A 21341-nucleotide genomic window follows, 5' to 3' on the forward strand; every position below is an offset into this window, starting at 1 on the left:
AAACGCCAATCAAAGCCCACCATCTCCTTCTTGCTGAAGGGTGCTTTGCACTATAGCGCCACCTGGTGACTTGATTTTTAATATGTTTCCAAACGTGATAACCGGGCCGAACATTTAGGATTTTTCTGTGAAAAGAATGTTGAAAATCCTTCTTAGGTAAACGGAATGATATAAATGTGCCTCAATTAGAAGTAATTTTGGTTGGGGGGGTGAAAAGACAGACATCATGTTGGTCAGTTAGTCAAGAGTTACCTTTTATTAGTGTTATACTGATGCGAGCACAGTTGCTCTCAAGGAAGGGTTTGTTGGTAAGCGTGATGTAAACAAAACAAATAAAGTCATTTTCAGTTGCTTTAAATTAGCATGACATTCGGATTGTTTTTTTGTTGAAAGCAAAATATGAAAATAGAGTTGACAATACATTTAGGCACACTATTGACAAACTGTACACAAATATGCACATTTTGATGTATTCTAGGTTAGAAAGAAACATACAAACAAAAGCCTTCCTGAATGGAGAGGTGTGCAGCGTGGGAACACAAAGTTCTTTTTGCCAGCCAATCAGAGGCCACCGTGGCTGAGTTCCAACCAATGACTGCAAAGACAGGTGCTCCTCCGTCCAAGCAAATAGGAGATGTTCTCCCCACAGTTGCTACTATAAGTGCTCATGAGCAGCGATTTCACTTGTCATAGGCTATTTGGATGGGAAAGGGAAGGGGGCGGGGCTTGTCCCATCCTAATTAGCTATACAAGTTAGTTCGCTAATAAAAGGTAAATCCAGGGAGAAAACATGCCCACACCCTTGGGGGAACAATGTGACTTATAAAACAAGTCTGTAAAAGAAAAGAAAAAGTACAATGGAATGTTAAAGTTGTTGGGCTACGAAGGAGAAACATTTCATGTTTTTTTCTTTTCTTTTCTTTTTTTTTTTTTTTTTAAAGAACATGAATCTCTTGTTTCACTATACAATAATTCAAAATGCACATGCATACAAGAAAAGTAATATTGCACAAAATTTAAGACCTGCTGTCCGCCGTCTAAAAAGTGATTCGGAATATTTGTCCACATCTCCAGAAGATTCAGTCAAGTGGAGGAGCTTCTTGTCAGTTCACACTGCGGAGGCGCCGTCTTAAGGCCGACTCGCTCCCACAGTTTGGACCACGCGCGCACATTCGCACTAAACACACACTGACTAGAGCGGGGAATACATTCGTTGACGTGGATGGAAAGTCATTTGAGCAATTATTTGATATTTCATTATTTTTCCACACACACATATATATACACTACTGTATTCCGAATTGCCCTAATAGTGAGGACAAAGTGCATACTAGTATATTGACCTCAAGCTGGATCTGAATGTAACCAAATAAATGCTCAAACTCTTTTCCATAGTGTGCTTGAATGGACAGCTGAGCCTTAACGCACACACAAACACACTGCGAGGTCATCATTGCATCATTTCGCTTCATACATCTTCACAGAGCGCAACAGCGGGAGCTTTGGTCATCTGGGGTCATGGTGGACAGTTAAAGGGGGGGCCTTTTGATTGCAACACACACAAACAAAGGAAAAGCAGCGCCGTGGCGTGACAATAATAAAATATTTCATTCAACCTCTATTTGTTCAGTCACATTTTTTTTTTTAAAACAGCGCCTCGTTAGCCAGTGCTATTGACATATTTGGTTGCTATGAACGCAAAGAGTGCAGCTTTTGCCCTTAAAAACGTCTTCAGCATTAAGAGGGGGCGAGTAGAAGCGAAAACGAAGGTAAGGCAAGGTGTGGGGCGATGCGCTCGCTTCCTGCAGGTTAAAAACGGTACAGTACTCAGGGGCCACCAGGGGGCAGCACTGACTGGCCCGCTTCAGCGGAACTCAACTAAAAACATCCTAAACTAAATGGGGACTAAAACGCTGCCATGTGGGATGCACGTGGTGTGTGTGTGTGTGTGTCATGAAATCCGTTACTATTGTTGTTATTATTTGGAGTGTTTTCATTGAGGGCTTCACACCTTAAAGTTCACATTCAGCCCCTTCCCCCAAAAACAAAGTCTGTGCGTGTGCATGTGCGTGTGCATGTGCGCGCGTCGACTCGTGTCCGTCTGGCTCGGTCCACTCGTGTCACCTCTGGAGGGAGGAACCTTTGAGTTTGTGGCCGTATTTGTGGACGCGCGGCGACCGGGAGTGCAGCTTGACGAAGAGCTCGGGGAACTTGTACTGCGGGAACATGGTCTCCAAGAAGCCCTCCAGGAAGACGTAGACCAGCCGCCGGTTCGTGGGCTGGTACTGGAACATGTCGAAGACGCGCAGGATGCCCTTGCGCGTGGTTTCCGCGCCGATGATGTGCTTCAGCTCGTCTACACACAGGATGGAATGACGTATCTCAAAATCGCATGACATTTTTTAAATATGTTTTATGGGGGGGGGGGGGGTTAGCAATGTACGTCTTCACTGTTATTGATCAAATTATATGAACATGTTTCATTGAATGAATGTCCTAATTTTGTTTGTATCTGAAATTCAATTACATTTCCATAAAACGCATGATATTAAAGTATGAAGGAGTATTATTACATTAATATTTTCTTTGTTTTAAGAGAAAATAATTTGGGGGGGAAATTTCTTTTTACATTTCAGGATAGTCATCTATTTTTCTGTGAAATAAATAGACTAAAGTTTTTTTGTAGTATATCATTGATATTAAAGTCATAATATGAGAATTTTTTTATTTATTCATTTATTTGTGGTAATTTAAGGTTTCTATTTGAAAATTTACAATTATCTTGAGAAAAATCCAGCTTTATTAAATTACTATTTTAATCATAATAAATATTTCATATAAATGTACTTTCTTTTGTCACAAATCACTTCATTCTGATGAATTTCTGATTTCATTCCATAAAATATCCTACTTTATCGCTGAAAGGCTAACACATTGATTTTGTTGCATATTTTTTCCCCAGAGAGGTCTTAATACTTGTTTGCACTAAAGCATTGCTTTTCTATATTTGCTGATTTGGACTTTTGTGTGTGTGTGTGTGTGTGTGTGTGTTATCACCTGGCATGATGCCCAGCAGACTGGTCTTGGCAGCGACTCGCGTCCTCATCCGGATGCTCTTGTCCCGACGGGGCGGGGTCTCGGCCAGAATACCGTTAGGCCAATACGAGTCCCTGTAGACGGTTGGAATTGAACATTCAAGAATGCTCCTAAAGAGCTAAAAAATTAAAAATGTACCTGAACTTCTTGACGTAGTCTGCCACCTGCTCTGGAGAAGTTAAATAGTCCACGTGGTCCACAATTTTCCTGGAGGCAAAGCAACCATGACGTGCGCGCATCCGCAACAATGCAGATTTTTTTTTCTACATCTATGCTCATTTCCGTTAGCTTGTCTATGACACTTCACATTATATGTTAGCATTAAGCTATTTGGTTTGAATCTTTTGTTTTATGCGTTTCATTTAATAAACGTCAACTGGGAGTGACAGTTTGGCCCGTCTGGAGAACTGTTCAAGCTGTGACTTTTTCTTTTATTTTGTATGTTCTGCCTATGTGGGCAAACCTGTTGATGGTGTCGCCATAAGTGGCTCGGATAAGCTGCTGCAGCAGATTCTTGATGTTCCTGCGCAGCCACTGGTTCTTCTCCTTCAGGTCGAACACCTCGTCCATCAGCAGCAGCATGACGCGCAGCGGGATGTTGTCATCCACCTGCACGTGCAAACGCAAGACGCGGGACATTTGCGCAGATTTAAAATAAATCAATCAGCACCGACGCCGGAGCGGGTCAACTCACGTTGTCGTCCAGCTGGGCGGAGACTCGACAGTGCTCGGGGTCGATGTCCGACTTGGGGAGAAGAGGAGGCACCTGGAGCAGAAGAGATCGCCGTCACATTTGTCAGGATACGAGCAGAAGTGTGACGCTGGTGACGGGAAGCACCTTGAATATGGACTGCTTGATATCCTGGCCCAGTCTTTCGGACATGCGGCCCATGTTGTCCGACACTTTGTTCATGCCCTCCGCCAGACTGTCGGGGAGGGACTTGACGGCGTTGGACACGTTCCTCATGGAGCTCCGCAGGGGATTGACAAACGTGTCGATCTGGCGTGGGCACGAGACACTTTAGTGATCATTTTACAGGCCGTGACTTGTTGGCAATTCCGAGTGCATTCAGGTGTTTTGCTGTGGTTCAAATCCTATATTAATCGACCAATACCTTTGCTCCAAAACAAAAGTATTTTTTTTTTTTTTTTCACCTTGCGTGCAAAGTCTCCTTTGCCTTTGTTGTAGGCTTTGTTCTCTAGGAAGTCATAGACGTACTGGAGAAGAGTCGGGCACGCCTTCACCATCTCAGGGTTCAGCAGCAACTACAACACACACATTAGACATCGATATGTATTTCTTAATGATATGCATAAATGTGAGTTCATCAGACTAATATGTAAGACAAATACTTGTAAATAAGCATTGAGGTCTTTTTTTCTCTTCTCCAGGAAGTCTCTGTCCATGTTGTTGAAGGTTTTCTTCCCTGGGAGCTTCAGGATGGACGTCAAGTTCTCAAACTAAAAGTACAAGAATGCAAATGAGCTCATAAGATGTACTCTCACTCTCGCACAAACCACACTCATAAAGATTCTCATACATACCACAATCACACACAGTCACATTCACTTTCACAAAACACACTCACATGATGACACGCATTTGCTCACACACTCACAACTCTTACCTGTACACACATTAACTCTCACATAAATTCAAATACTCTCACACAAAAACATTCACATTACCCTCACCATTCTCAGAGTTCATACACACACACACACACACAACTACGTAACACTCACATACTCCCGCAGACTCTCACACACCATTCATTCTAATTACTCTCACACAGACACCATTCTCAGTGTTCATACACTCACTCCTTCAAAACACTCACATACTCACACACAGACTCTCACACACCCATTGTCTCTCACAAAATTTGACATGCTCACACACGTACTCACTCACAAGGTGTCAACCACACTCACTCTCTCACTTACGCAAATTCACACTTTCGTGACACTATCGTATAGTAACACGCAGGCGCTCATAAATACTCTCACACACTGGCATTCCCTCATATACACTCATGTATGTACACCCAACGCACACTCACCACAAACCACTCTCACATAAAAATACTCAGTCACACACGCTTATACTATTCGTTACTCTCACACACTAACTCATTTTCCCAAACACACATCATGCTTAGACTCCTTTACATACTGCCTCGATTCAACATTCTCACAATTTTCTACACTCACTCTCACACTGTCACAAAATTCTACACTCACATTGTCACAACACTCGTGAGCTCTCACATGGTCATACACAAACTCACTCTCACATTCAAATAGCACAGACTGTCTCACACCCCCCCCCCCCACACACACACACTCACAGGTTCCACCACACTCTCTCTCTCACACACATTCACGCACTCTCATACCAATTGTAACACCCGTTTGCTCACACGCAGGCTCTCATGCATAAATGCATTCACTCACATACACAACACAGACTCTCATTCTTTCGCGCACAAATGCACATACATACACCCAGCCACCCTCAACAAAAATCCGACCTGCTCAGTGATCCTCATATGGAAGTCGTGGAAATCCGAGTACCGCCGGTACGTCTTCCAGCAATCCTCGCTGCCGTCCGGGTTGCGTCTGAATACAGTGATGGCGTAAAGCGCGTACGTCTTCCCATGCTCATTGCACACACCTGCGGCAACCCACAAGCCGGGAATACAAGCGTCAGCTACCCCACCCGACAATACGTCCACAGGAGGGAAGGAATGGAGCACGAGTGGGTCAAGGACAAAAAAAGAACATGCGGGTGCAAAGAGTGCAGCGTGGAGGGAGAGGACGAGGACATGTGGCAGGACAAACAAAGGAAAAGAAAGAAGAGAAAAACAATAAAGGTGATGGAAAGAGCGAAGAAAGAAGACAGAAAAATGGAGCTTGGCGCCAAAAAGATGGATGATAAAGCAAAACGCTATCAGCACATTGATACCAAAATGAGGCTGGATTTACACTGCAGGTTTAATAAAAAAGGACAAAAATCCATATTTGGAAGTGGGATAATAACCGGGAAACAACGGATTTATGTCACTGGAAACGTGATGCAGCGTAACTCCAGCCTTAAACATCAATATCTGACGTGTGTACCCGTGTCAGAGATGAAAGCGTGGAGCTGCATAGATTCATCATGGCAGGAGTTGGTCAAGTCGTCCAAACACTGTAAAGACAAAAATAACCTTCGCGTCAACAGCTGTACGTGGACATCAGCCGCCCTGCGAGAGGAAGTGAGGCCTCACCAGGTTAATGCTTCCTGTTGGGGAGCCATTGAAAGATTCTCCGTCGCCGTCATCGGAGCCGCGGTAGCTGGGCTCTTTCAGCATGTCCAGCTCCGCCAGCATGCGAACGTAGAGCGGACTCTGCTTGAAGGACGGGTAGTAGCGCTCATCCCTTAGCATCATGTCGTACACCTCAAACAAAACAGCTTTGGTTATGACTTGCAATTTTCATCATCACAAATAAACAAAAACAAATTCCTAAACGAGACAACATTTGATACCTTTCTCTGGATATCATCAAATATTTCAGGCGTGGGATCATCTTTCTGCAGCTTTTCTCCCAAGTGCGTTATCGAGTCCTCGTCGACTTGAACTCTGGGAGAAGCCTGCTGGGAGAACGTGGATAACAAGTTCCTAAAGTCAATTGGGTACATTTTGGAAATACAGCAATTATTCTCTGACAACTGAGCTAAAAACAGTTCTAAAAAACATTTTTTACGTTTTTCCTTTTTTACTGCCTTTAAACGGTGGAATTTTGCCCGCGAAAATTTGAGACAATGCAAGGAAATGTTTCATCTACTCGCGCATGTGCAACCATATATATATATAATTTTTTTTATTCTTGAGTATTTTGTTGTGGACGAACTTCTGCTCCACACTTCAACACATTTATCAGTAATATAGTGAACATTTGTGGAAAGGAGATATTGTGCATCGATGCCTACATTTGCGAGTTAGTGGCCACTGTAAAAAAAAAAATGATAAATTTAAAAAAATTATAATAGTCTGTAGCCCTGCAATATGTTGAGTTGTATTTATTATCCACACAGGGGTATTAATAAATAAAAATCCCTATTTTTCCACTCTTAATTAACATGGACAAATATATTTACCTAATACAAGTCAGCTATGTGGTTGTATCTTTTAGTTAATTGATACAGCATTTTTAGAGCATTGCAATATTTCATAAAGTAATTTGAAGTTCTAATGATGTACCATACAGTCAAAAAGAGTGTGAAACATTGAGTCATATATTTGTGATGAGGTAATTTTTATGCCACTAGGTGTCATTAGCGTTTCATGTTGGACGTTGGTGATAGGAACAGTGCATTTTTCTACCTTGTAAATTACAACTGGTTAACGGTCCCCAGTTGCTGGATAAAATAAGCCTAAGAAAAGCTGGGCATACGATCTCTTCTTGGCTCTCGAAAGGGTCTGGGAGTGCAGAGCCATGCAGACCCCTTCGACATCTCTAGCGACCTCATTCGGTGCCAACTGGCAGCCTACCAATGGTGTTTTCATTTAATTAATGTTTGGGACATCATATAAATGCTTTTTAAGGCCATTTAAGACCTTAGTTTTCACAGCGCCCATTTAAGGAAACCCCGGCTCATTATATTGTCGGTCAGAAGGCATTCGTCGTTGATGTATTTTTGACCTTGTCAGAGAGGTACTGCTCAAAGACGCCCAGAGCGGCTGCCTTGAGGAGCCCCTTGGTGGCGTTGGGTTGCCTCTTGCCATCTTTCTGCCAGCGCTGCATCGCCTCCAGCTGCTGCTGCGCCGTCACCCTGTAGCCTTCCACCGTGAGCCAGAAGAAGAGCTCTGCCTGGGCGCCGGCTGCCTGCATGAAATCTGCGACAAAAATGCGATGAGCGCGAGTAAATTGAGGAATGGTGAGGGCATTTCCGCATTTACCCATGAAGAACTGCAGGGCTATGTTGTGGACCAGGATGTGATCCAGTGGAATGACGCAGAGCTTGCCGAAATTGGCCGCTAGCTTCAAGGCGTCCACTTCCTACGCAGAGGAAGAGGGGGCAAAGATACATGGTCGGTCAGTTGAGATGATGATGATTTGATCCTTCACGCAGTCACATTTTGTTTGTTTGCAAGTGACTTGAGCTAAAAGCTACCAAAGCCCAATCAGACAATTATTTATTACATGGAAAATCATCCACGTTCTGTGTTTTTTAGTTGTTTATCAATCATTTGTGGAAAAGTAATTCACGTTTGGTCGTTCTGAGCAAGTCTTCAGCTGTTTAAAGCTGGAATTTTTGGGGTAATTTTTTGTGGACAAATAAGGGTGGAAAGGGACTCTTGAAACTTAATAAACAAATCTACTGTAACAATGCAGTTTCTTACCTTGCCAGACTTTAGTCTCTGGATCCTGGTCTCACACACCTTCTTCACAAACAGTAGACTGTTGATTTGGTTCTTGATCACATTGATGTCTAATAAAAGCGCAAACGAACCAAGCCATATTATTTCAAAAATGTATCTAGACTTACACTAACTGTTGAATTATTTGACCCACCATCGCCGGCTGTGTCTAGCGAGCGCAAGTACTGCAGCTCCTCCATCACCTTGTCCTTTACGGCCTCCAGCTCTGCAGGCTTGTCTGTCAGTTTCAAGATGTTCATGAAGGCTTCATAGTTACAGCTGGAATCTCGGATCTAAACACAAACGTAACTCAAGAGCCGCCACATTGTAAAGATAATCACTGCATTGTAAACGTGTCAAACTGGTACCATCCAGATGACAAATTGGTTGATGTAGTCTGGATCGCTCAGCTGGTTGATGAGAGGAAGCAGGACGCCGCGCGCCAACACCTCCTAATAAAACACGTGCAGGTGAATTTAGAACGTTGCAGTCGCGGGTTGGCGTGACTGTTTCTTGTGCGCGCTCACTCTTAAAAAATATCTCATGTTCTTGTTGTGGAAGTCTCCAGGAGGTAGTAACAGATACAGAAGCAACTCGCACAAGTCTCGGAGGAAACCTGACAGAAATACCAGCAAAACAAATCACATTAATGTTTGTTTTTTTTACATAGCGAACGTAACAGAGGTGAGTTTGTTTACCTTCTTCATCCTTAAGAGAAGTACACACAACATCTCGACAAATCTTCCTTTCCATCTCCACTTCGGCCTCGAAAAACGAGTCTACCAGCTCTTCTGTTATGTCCCCTGGTTTCGACAACACTAATCAGTCAAACGTACTTTGCCCTTGTCATTTAACTGGTATAAAACCAACTGCATTCAAACGTATTTGAGGAGTCAGTCAAATGATCAATGTGACCGATCACAGCTTGGACGCGCTTACTTTGTTTATCCTCCCTGTCTGGAAGACGATCCTGAGCTTTACGAAAGACACGCAGATGGGTGGCAAAGTCGTCCACCAGGCGAGTGGTGAAGTAAGGCTGCCAGTCCACTTCTTTGGACCTTGACAGACACAAGGGGGGGAAAAAAAACATGACTATATGAGATCCGATTAAAGGAGTGGCTGCCGAGTGTGTGCCTCGTACCGCGTGGAGAACTGGACGAGGGCGTTCTGCAGCGTCTGTCTGATCTCCAGTAAGAAAGACTCATCCTCGCCCAGTGTGTAGTACCAGTACTCGATATAATCTCTCAAAGCAAACTGGATCACCTGCAGGGACAATTGTAGAACAAACATGCTGTGGGAAATGCGAGGGAGAAGATAAAAATAGAATCATTGTTGAATGTCAAATTATTATCATTTCCATGGGCTCTTTGCACAGCTCGACTACTTCCTAAACTTAACACTACTCCTTTGTTTCCTGTCTTTCATGATTGGACAAATTGATTAATCCTGGTGTGTCTGGCCATTGTCGTCGTGGTTACTGAGGTCAGGCACAGCTACATTTATCAGCTTTTCCACTCATGAAAGACAGGAAATGAAAGGAGTATTGAGTTCAGGAAGTAGTAGATTTGTGCACAGTCCATATATGGATAACTGTGTGATTTAAAAAAAATAAAAAATAAAACTTGGTTGACAAAAGGTCATTTAAAAGTTAAAAAAAAAAAGTATTTAGGAATGACATGGTTGTTAACGTCAGCTAAGAATGCAACTTGAAATCACAATTAATATAATAGCATTTTTTTTTTGGTTTAAAAATGTCACTGATTAAATGTATTGCTTATGGTGATGTATGCATAAAATTACTCTGAACTGAAAAACATTATTCACTGCGTCTATGAAAATTTTACATTGATCACTGACATCTCAATTTCATGCAGTCCTCTAATTTTGCCTGTTTCGCGAAGTACATACATATGCTTCTTGACTGTTTGTCATGTTCAAACTAAAACATGCTGCAATGCTTACAATGTGCATATATGTTATCTTCTTCACATTACTTTTAGTAATATAATACAGTGATACCGATAAATGCCATCATTTTGGTCATGACTATTTCAATATGACATTTTAACTCACAAAAATGCATAACGGGAAGTGAAGTATACACGCCCAACAACAGATGGCGCTATAACCTCTAACTGTATCAGAAGCTTGAACAAAAAAAAGGGAAAGGGAAAGGGAAAAGTGGGCTAACAAAACCAAAATCATCATTTGACCTTGTTTGTGTGTCCAATTGAACCAGCACGAGACAACAATGGCTTCTTTTTTAAAGCCCTACTCACTCGAGATCCTTACAGGATTCCCATGAATTGCTAGGTTGGGAAGCATCCCAGTCAGTGTCACCTGACCGTCACAAAGTGCTGTGTCGCCACTTCATGCTGCTGGCCAGCTTACGGGAATATTTCTACTGCAACCGTTTCCAAATTCCATCACTTTTACAACAATCAGATGAAGACAAACTTACACCAGAAGACTCAAGTTGAGGGGTAGCCTCAAATAAAAACTTGAAATAATACTTCCGTCAAAGTTCATGAGGATGGAATGTGCAAGTAGCTATCTGACTTTTCATTTTCCCGTTGCTTTTGCCTCATTTGACTTTCAAAACATTTGCATCTAAAGCGCAGCATTCACCAGCTGAGACACACAACACAATAGACTCCACATGAGCAAACCATACTGAGGTTAGAATGGATCATGTGGGAGTTGAAAGTTGCTGACGTCGACGAGCTGACCTGTCACAGCTCAAAAAAGTGCTGCTCGGCCAAACTGTCGCGTGTCGCCATTACGTTGCCGCGAGTGTGCTGTTGCTAACCTGTTGCAGAGGTTCATCTATGAAACTCGAGCCGGTCAGTCGCCTGTCGATTTTTATGGCCTTCGCCTCCAGCTTCATCTCATCCAAAGTCTGACACAAACAAAGAATCATTAGAGGAGAAACCTGCAGACATCCAACATTCACAGAGAAAAAAAAGTTTACCTTTAAAATACCAATTTGTGGGGGCGGCAGATAGGAGTGCTCGCACCTCTCTAAGTATTTCTCCGAGTTGATTTTCCCGTAAAGCAGAGTGACAGCAAAGCCTCTGCAGAAAAAAAATACAAATACAACAGTTAAGAGTAAGGGGCTGACATATAGTAAACGATACGGGGGCGGGCTGTGTCCCTACTCACCCGCCAATGAAGCAGAGGATATAAAAGGCCAGGTAAAGTATGGCAAAAGGTCCAAAAGTGATGAGGAACAGCACTACTCCGAGACCCCCCCATCCCCAAAAGGACAGACTGGCCTAAAAAAAAGTGACCAAATAAAAGAGTCATCATTTCATGACATACAGTATATACAACAATGTAAAGGTACGTGTTAAAACAGGATTTTATTTGAAACATGAATATCTAAATAACTACACAAGGAGCAAACATAGTGAAATAGGCTTGATGCTGAAAAACACAAATGTAAACATTTTAACAATATATTAAATTGGGGATATATTCCATAAATACACAGCCTGTGATATGACACATTTTCCTTTTTATGTGCATAATTGAATTTCCTCAAAAATGCACACTTGGCACACTCTTCTTTGACTGTTTGGAGCACATTCTCACACACAAAACCTTTTGGTAGTGAAAGTAATTTTCACTCTGGGGGGGAAAAAAAGGGATAATGACAATCCTTTTTTCGCTCTCTCTTTTTTTCCCTTTTTTCTTTTCAAACCTGAAGATTAACATTTAAGTCCATCTTCATTTATCATGTCGTTGACATCTTGAGCTAATTTGAGTGTGTGATATACAATATACTGGCACGACTGGTTGTAATCAGTAAAGGTTGCATTCCAACGAGGCCTGGACGACAAAAAAATAAGTATGAATAGTATGGCGACTATGTCTCAGTTCAAAACGAAAGACTCTAATCATTCAGTGACGGTAGAGGATAATGTCCATATTTCGACAGTAGTAGCAGTAATATTGATTAATTAATTTACAGTTTTATTATATTGTTTATAGTATTGCAGTTGTGATATGAGATATAATAGTAAGATTGAAAGTTTTTAGACAGTATGCTAACGCCATAGTTAGTACAGAACTGGCTGTGTACGTCACACTGAAAAATATGGAGCTCAGGAAGGCATGATCTAACATGAGGTTAAAATGGTGTGAGACAAAGACTTGTGAGGTTGCATTCGTGCATACTCGTAAGCCGCTTCCTATATTGTTCCTGTTATTGTCAGTGCAGGAAGCAGAGCTCTCGCATCCAGCAAGCAAGTCTGGTGGCCCACTTTTCTGGACAAGCAAGTCGGGTCACATGGCTAACCGTAACCATAATCCTTGAGAGTACCTTTTCACCACCTTTCACCATAAAGTGAAAATGCCAGGATGATGTCCATCATAATTGCAGATCATTTTACATAGCAGGTGACATCAAACTACTGTCGTATTCACACACATTTGAAATGTAGCATTTTGTTATTCTACCTTAGATATCATTAAGTGTAAAAGAAAACACTGTTTGCCGACAGGTTATTATACGCCACTATCTGTGTAGTTTATATTGCCACGGTGGAAAAGCTGTGTAAAAAAAAAAGGGGCTGGTGTTTGCACGTGTGTTGCAGGGATTTGTGCCAACTTCCCAAGGATCAGTCGCCAAACTACTTTCCTAAATCAAACACTACAGCTGAAAGATACAACCTGGACATATAAAACACCTTTCGAAAGTCACATGATAAATATCCACAAGCCGTGGTGACGTGAGATAGACATAACTGTTGAATTTTTTAATTCTGTTTCTGTCAGTATTGAAAAGAGTCACTCCTCAAGGATATTAAGCCAAAACACATTTAACGTTCGTGACGATGTCCATGGCTCTTGCAGATTAACTTGTGACATGCTTGTGTGATAATGACACCGGAGCACCTTGGAGGAGATCTGACCCTGACCGTACTTTTAACAGCCTATCTCTCACTATAAACTATATCCTTTCAAGAGAGCAGACCTTGACAAGAAAACTAAGAAGAGCATGTCTGACACATCTTGAGAAATTTAGAACCACTTCAGAATAACAAAGGGAAAAAAATATGTCTGCAATTAATACATGTTACCAATCAGTTTGAGTTTGTGAGGATACTTTTTTCTTCAATCGTTTTTTCTAAGCATTCGCTTTGAACTATGTAAGCCACTCACATGCAATGCTTCCACTTACACTGCGGCAAACAAGTAGAGCTAGTTAACATAAGCAAAGAGCTAAAAAAAATGTTTTAATCCCTGTAATGGCTAGTCTAAAACTTTAATTCCTGCTAACAAAAAGCTAGATACTTTTTTTTTTTATCCCTGCAACAGCTAGTCTTTTGGAAATCTACTAGCTGACTTTAATTCCTGCTAACAAAAAGCTAGCTACACTAAAAAATACAATAAAATAACTGAAGTGGCTCGTATTTTAAAAAGCTACTAGTTGACTTTAATTCCTGCTAACCAAAAGCTAGCTACATAAAAAAAAATAACAACAAACCTGAAGTGGCTCGTCTTTTAAAAAGCTACTAGTTGACTTTAATTCCCGCTAACCAAAAGCTAGCTACATAAAATAAAAATAAAAAAACAACCCTGAAGTGGCTCGTCTTTTAAAAAGCTACTAGTTGACTTTAATTCCCGCTAACCAAAAGCTAGCTACATAAAAAAACAACAACAACAAACCTGAAGTGGCTCGTCCTTTAAAAAGCTACTAGCCGACTTTAATTCCTGGTAACAAAAAGATAGCTACTCTTTTTCTTTTTTTTAATCTCTGCAGCAGCTATTCTTTTAAAATGCGACTACATGACGTTAATTCCTGCTAAGAAACTGACAAATTTTCACATTGCGCTCTGTATGACAAGAAAGAAGCCCAGTGGAAGGCAATCGTAGTCAATTGTGATGAACATTGCCAAAGACATGATGCCTATTATATGTTGTTAAAGTGTCTGAAAATGTTTGACCTGAGCCACAAGTATTTTGCTTTGACCTGCCTACTTTTACGATAAGTGAAAGTAGTAGTGGTGGTGGTGGTGGTGGGAGGGGGGCGAATTTAATCTGAAATGTATTTTTTGCTGAAACAAATTCGGTGATTCTTTTAAGGCCATATGCCTTTAGACCAACTCCGACTTCAGGAATGCTAACATATACCAGGAACCTCTAAGGTATGTCTCTCCAAATGTCCAAGGTGCAGTGACTGCTCAAACAGGCTTGACAAGACCTCTTATTAGACTCGTATCTAACAAGAAGTCAAAGTAGGGGTGGAGAGTACAAAGAATGATTTGTAGTGGTAAACTCAAATTCCACATGAAAAGCAACAGGTGTAGTGCTGCTTCCATTTCCAGCACCACCAAGGTAATTAATTACCAACTTTAATAACAACATCTTAAGCCCAAGATGGCATCAAAGTAGGTCATTAATGACCACAAGCTTTTAATGTTGTCACACAGCTCCATTTATAACCACTACAATGTAGCATGTGACAGCACACAAACAGAAAGCAGGAGTGTCGAAAGAATTTACTATGCATCTCGTGTGGCTCAATAGACTTGGCTGAAATGTGATACTCGTAGTACACAGATGCTTTCAACCCATAAAAAAAAAAAAACCACTAGGAAGAAAGACGTGTATTTATATCATCCTACATAACAAAGCGGCTAAAGCAAAATATGTTTTCCTTTTTTAGGTATGTCCATAAAAGCCACCACAGACCTACAATCATTGCTTGAAAAAGACCCACTTCAGATGTGTAACATGAGCCGGGCTGGACGTCAGAGCTGTGGACTCTGGCAGTGAACGTGGATTCTTATCAGCGAGGCTGGATGTGATGAGATGACGACGGCGCCCATGCTTGGCTCGCTTGTAGGCGAGATGATAACCAACAGTGCGAGTTATTACGGCTTACGCCGGGTTTAAAACATGAAGCATCTGCTCCACTGATTACCACCCAAGCCTTGGGGAGAACGCAGGAATGGACGTCGCTCGCACGTCGAAACGCAAGCCTGCTGATGTAGAAATGTGGAGCTCAAAGGGGAATTTTGTTTTGCATTTGCTTGGTAGTAGAGAGACATTTTGCAATCGCAATTTAGGTAACGATTTGGGAGAGTGCCGGAATTGGCAAAATTGTCACAATACACTGAAATGGCATGACTCCTTCTTGTGACTGCCAAATGATAGGTCGTCATCATTCAAAAACGCTCCAAGAAGCAGAAAAGTTCTCCCTTTCATTCCGCCTGTGCTAAGCTCGCTAGCATGGCTGGTTTGCACCTGTCTTTCACACGCGCTATTTAAAGACGCAAAATAAGCCTGCGCAATTTGTCTCAAGCTTGATGAATCCCATTGCGTGAGCAAAATTAATCTATTTTCATATCACTGCTCCCACAATGTACAAAATGACTCACCGCTACTGTTAAAGTTTGAACATAAGCACAAAGATTGCAAATAGGTTGTGGCATTTACAACCAAAGTGGGTCAAACATAAAAGCTTAACCACAAAACATTGAGACAATGTAACAGAGGGGTGTATATTTAATACAAATTGAATAACTGATTCTGCTGGACAGAAATAAGTCACTCTGTAAGAACATGGAGGCCGGAGGGGCAGCTAGTTCCACATTTCTCTCTCCGTGTGTGATCTAAATGCTAACGGTCCGCTGCCACAAAGACAAGCATTACTCAGTTAATTCCTGACACACTTGAGAAGATTTCATGGGTGGGCTGCAGCCCTGATCAGCGTGGTCATTAGGCAGCATGTTAGCTTACACCATTAAAACTGGCCGGTGGGAGATCCCCAGTTAATGCTGGAGAGCGTCACAGCCTGACTGATCGCGCCTAATCCATCCGGAAATCCATTATGCAAAGACTTACCCATGTAGGCCTAAGAATATTCAGTTACGTTTTGTTTTGCGTCTCGGTTTGGTTTCGCACTGAACTGAAAAGCAACCGGCGGTGCGGCGAACGCATGGCCGCAACACTGATAGCACAATAACCACATCGAGCGGGATGCAGCCACCTTATAGCCATATTGTGGAACCCGCATATCTTGATGTGGTCTTTCTGATACCTCTGCACGCCCTCAGGCTCCATGTGACCATGACAGCGATCTGACTGAGGCTCCGTTTGTCAAGTCAATGATTTCCTTTGAGCTGAAGCGTCCAAGGCAGAGTGCAGTCATCTTAAATCAAAGTTGGGCCCAACAAGGACAATGGCGGTGACCAGGGAGAGACGGTGGGACCCAAAAAGCCTGATGTGATCAAATCTTATCGTATGCATGTTTTGAAAACAGCTTCTCGGATGACACGCTTGTGGGTTGAGATGATAGTCGATCAATATGAAACGTGTTTACAAGCGCCAGCTGGTCTGATTGGGCGGGAAAAAATTAGTGCACTCATATCTAATTGCGCAGGATGCAAAAGCGTGTCGGGCACTCATGATACAATCCGGTCACAAACGTACAGTCACACCATTGAGCACACTTACTTTAGAGGGCTAATCCATTCCTCAATTTGCACCCTTTCATTGATTAACTTTGATACACCTGGCAAGGGAATAGGACCGTGACTCCCCAAAGAAATCAAACAAATAGCCAACCACAGGGACCATAATGTCATTATGACACCAAGGGTACCGCAGTAGCAACTAAAGCCTTGTTACTGAGGCTAAATATGTACTTAAATCGCTGGAGAGGTGCCGAGAAGAGGCTCTATCACCTTAATTCAACTTTATTACCTCTGCCAAGGAAGTCTCATTTTCATTTACCTTTGATGGCTTTCTGTCACCACGAAAACACTAACGGACAAGAGTTAAAGGATGATCGAATGAGTCACTTTTGGGGGGTGCTGATCCCCCGGCTGGCCTTTTCAAGTACAGTTAGCGCATAGAGCTTTGCAGCAAACAGAAAAGGATGCAAAAACAATACAACCTGACTCCAGCCCCTGCCGTCACTCTCAAAGCAACACCTCCAACTCATTTATATGACAGTACATGCAATAATTACTTTGTATTTTTATACTTCTTCACATTCCCTCTTCTTCCTTGGCGTCAAGACATCACAATAAGGCGGCCCAAGTTGAAGGAGCGTTTCAATTTATTTTAAAAGGACAAAACTGATTTGAGTTTAGGTCACGGGACGAAAATACACTTTTAAGTCAAGATACCGACACTGTATAAAAGTAAAGAAATCTGAAATCTGTTCACCGCACGTCACATAATATCAACAAACCTGCCGGTGTGTTGTGCTACTTGTGACAAAAGCTCATGTGACTTAACAGCCTGAAGATCACAATAAAACACGCAGGCATATAATAAAAATCAAAGGGAAGTGACACAAGATTTCTTATTTTGATCTCAAGCGCTTAACAGACACAAGACTCACCTGGCCGGAAAACAAGCCCACACCCAGCTCACCTGTGATCTGTGTGATGACGAACTTTCCCGGTGATGCACGTTTATCATAATACAAACACTCCCTATCTACATTAACTACGTGGGGCTAATTCCAGCGCGGTGTTGACAGTACGAATATCCCAAGATCATGGTATTAGCGTCGCGTTAGCTGTGTAATCCCAGGTCGAGTGCCACTTATAGCAGACAAGCTTTGTAGAAACACCGAGACTGTGCGGCGTCCGTCCTCTCCCATGACAGTCCAGTGCGTGTGTGTGCGTGCGTGCGTGCGTGTGTGTGTGTGTGCGTGTGTTTACCTGATGGGCTAACAACTAGCCGCCTAGCTTCCACAGCCTGACAACCATCGGCGGAAAGCTACTAAACTCTAAGTAACACGCACGTCAGCTATAACTTACCTCTGCGAACATCGTTCAAAAGGCGTCCAGTGGCCCTGGTTACCCCCACCACATCGTAACACGCGAACGGGACTCTTTTCTTTACGGTTAAAAACGATCGTATTTCCAATCTCCGTATTCGCTTTTGAGCGTCGCCATGTTTGCTAGGTTTACGTCTCGAGTGCCCCGTTTGCGGACGTCGCCACCTGATTGGCTGGGACATGATGACGTAGCCACACGCCCGTGGCTGACTGACACATATGCCAAAACAATCACGATTGAACAAACCCCAACATTCAGTACAGTTAAGTGCAACTATTTCTACCAGTAATACGGATTATTTATAATTCGTTGTAGAATTACCCTTCTGTATATGAATAAATACACTACACAAGCACACTGGGTTTGACTTACAACTTTAAAGACATTATCAAGGCCAGCGATTCTCAAAGTGTGATACGACGAGATTTCATAAATCTGTCGCTTTACAAAATCTCAAATATTCGGATCTGGCAAGAGTGGCAAGAAAAAACGATTTTGCTTGAAAGCTGAAATCCTCTCAAGTTTTTTTTTCTGTGGTGCTCCTGTCATTCAATGGTATGTCACAATCCAAGTTTATTTTTATTTTTTCCTTTTTAAAATTGCAATGTCCTTCCTCAGTACTGTATAACCCCACGCACGGCAGGAGCTGTTGACCGATAATTGCGCTTGGAAGCCCCCTAGTGGTTGCAGGGCCTATGTTTTTCAACCAGTTAACCAACCTTTATTGAACCACCCATTTCACATTATATTAAAAAAAAAATCTCTAGGCACTCCACCAAACAACAAAGGACTAATAATCTTGTGTCATTATACACACAAATGTACTAAGTGAACTCTGGACCTCTTTAGTATAATACAAATCCGCCCTTTATGACAATTACGCACAGGTAAATTATGTTTCTTCAATCTAGTGGAAGTGCATTCAATTGTTAAATTTATGCCTGTCACTATAAGTTGCTGGCATCGATAAATGAACAAGAGGCATTGCTGTGGTTTAACAGCATTTTGCAGTACGTTACTGCTCTCCATTTCTTTTACATCGCTAAATACTAACAAATTTGAAATACTGTATTTTTTAAACCACTGCAAAACATCAATAACCAATCCATATTTAAATGAAGTGACTGACTTTAAAACACGGGTCACATGATCAACCTGTTACTACAAACCCTCTGGGTTAATACATAATTTATTGCCTTGTGGCATCCATTAGATGAGGTATAGTCGCCTTTAGCACTTAAATACTGTAGTGAGAGGCAAAGTGGAGCATAAAAGCTTAGTTTGAAAATGCCTTGAGATGTATTGCTTGTAGGTCAGAATCTTCTGTCTCAAGTGAGGTGAAAATCCCACCTGGAAGGTCCAACTACTGAAGACCGGTGATAAATAAATGCAAGGGGCTCCCTCATTTAAAAGCATGGAACATCTATCCTGAATGCAACCTAAAGAAATCACCCTAGCCTTCTCATGTTTCGTTTGTCTTTCTGTGTCACCCTGTACATCTCCATCGCTGCTCAACATGTATAAGTTACCAGTTGCATGCATTCAGGCCTATAAATAATTTATTTTGAATCGACAATGAGATGTCAGTTATCTTTTGAATAGTTGGCCTGTGCCTCGTCTAATAATATATTGTTTTTTTCTAACATAAAATAAAATAAAATAAACAATGAAAAAACAATTCAGTTGTACTTTACTGTGAAGAGGGTTTTAGGTTGTAGTACAATTATTTACATGGCTGCAGTTGAACACTAGAGGTCGCTGCTAATCCGTTCTGGGCTTCTTGGAAGTGACGTTAAACGGTCAGGAAAAGGACTCAACTCATGCAAGTATTGTCTGGAATGTCTCATTTAAATCACTTGGCGCATGGATGACACAGCTCTTCGGTCATTTATAAACCGCTAGAGGTGTGATTAAAGTATAGGGAATACGCTGAATAAACATAATTTGAATGTCGGTTTCAAATCAAACAAGCAATACTTCTTACTTTGAAATAATTAACATAATTTTAAGAAAGAAAGATGTAAGTCACCCAAAAATTACAATATGTTGTGAGCTACTAGTCTTAAAACAAACAAAAAGACCGTTCTGATTAATATTAGATTTGTGGATTATTAATAAAACAGCAAAATCCCCAAAAATGTATCCACCTCAGAGGGCAGCCATTTTGCCTCTTGCTGTCGGGTAAAAATGACATCACAGTTGCTCAGGACTCAGGTAATGACCAATCAAGGCTCAGCTTGTGAACGTCACATGACAAAACTCAGAAAAAGAGTGAGCTGTGATTGGTTATTCGTTACCTGAGCCCTGAGCAACTGTGATGTCATTTTCACTCGACAAAATGGCCGCTACCATAAGATGGATAAAAAAACCAGGTGGATTTTGCTGCTTAATTCATATCCCACAAACATAATTATATGCTGTGATCGTGTTACAGATGATTTTTTTGGGTTGACTTCCGATGTAATAACAAGCGCTATTGAACATGGATGGCAGGTTCTTCTCATTACGTATTCTGGTAGTGTGAATGTTTTCAGCATGAATGTTCTGCCTGACAGTGATGACAAAGCGGCGGTTTTACTTTCCGCTGTCATATATTATAAACCGCCTTTTACACAAGTGTCATATAAATACTCAGTCCCTTTTGGACTGCTGTGTGTGAGCGATGGCTACCGCTTCTCTGTTTTCAAGGAAACAGAATGTCTCTTGATCCAGCAGTATATCAGGTAACTTTACGGGGATATATAATTGGACATTTCTGGGTTGTTCTGCGTGCGCACATACATGAGAGCTTTTTAATGTTCCGTGCGCCGTAGAGACTCGAGTCAATTATTAATGTCTCTCGAAGGAGTCATTGACTTGCTTCCAGAGTGAACATACGGCTAAGCTGCAGTAAGCCAATGGCTGACCTAATGCGTGGCGGTCATGATGGTTTGGCCTAAAGGAGGAAGACCGACCGGTGTGTCAGAGGTCAGGGGTGAGGAGGTGGAATGTGACAACCTATGGTAATTTAATGATGAAAAAAAAAAGTCAT

The 21341-nt window shown here is 41.8% G+C and overlaps 1 protein-coding gene across 3 annotated transcripts; it reads right to left on the reverse strand.

The window, feature by feature from the left end:
* Nucleotides 1–241: 241 nt before the first annotated feature.
* Nucleotides 242–18437, reverse strand: snx13 (sorting nexin 13). Of its 3 annotated transcripts, none has more exons than XM_086063298.1 (25): nucleotides 18290–18437; nucleotides 11667–11779; nucleotides 11476–11578; nucleotides 11314–11403; nucleotides 9646–9767; nucleotides 9444–9562; nucleotides 9203–9307; nucleotides 9032–9120; nucleotides 8873–8956; nucleotides 8659–8797; nucleotides 8487–8575; nucleotides 8043–8142; nucleotides 7786–7979; nucleotides 6629–6733; nucleotides 6369–6539; nucleotides 6220–6289; nucleotides 5631–5809; nucleotides 4450–4557; nucleotides 4252–4362; nucleotides 3935–4096; nucleotides 3791–3862; nucleotides 3560–3705; nucleotides 3235–3303; nucleotides 3058–3170; nucleotides 242–2356 (listed from the first exon to the last, which is right to left on the reverse strand). In XM_086063298.1, the coding sequence occupies exons 1-25, from the start codon at nucleotides 18299–18301 to the stop codon at nucleotides 2121–2123; spliced, it is 2901 nt and encodes a 966-aa protein (XP_085919424.1). In that variant the 5' UTR covers nucleotides 18302–18437; the 3' UTR covers nucleotides 242–2120. The 3 variants fall into 3 exon arrangements, with proteins under 3 accessions (XP_085919424.1, XP_085919423.1, XP_085919422.1); XM_086063297.1 differs by lacking the exon at nucleotides 18290–18437 and adding an exon at nucleotides 17898–18149 and having other exon boundaries at nucleotides 5631–5773; XM_086063296.1 differs by lacking the exon at nucleotides 18290–18437 and adding an exon at nucleotides 17898–18149.
* Between the last annotated feature and the right edge of the window lie 2904 nt (nucleotides 18438–21341).

Source organism: Leptonotus elevatus, chromosome 19 (genome assembly GCF_054856555.1).
Source record: "Leptonotus elevatus isolate MCC_2025b chromosome 19, RoL_Lele_1.0, whole genome shotgun sequence".
Lineage (NCBI taxonomy): Eukaryota > Metazoa > Chordata > Actinopteri > Syngnathiformes > Syngnathidae > Leptonotus > Leptonotus elevatus.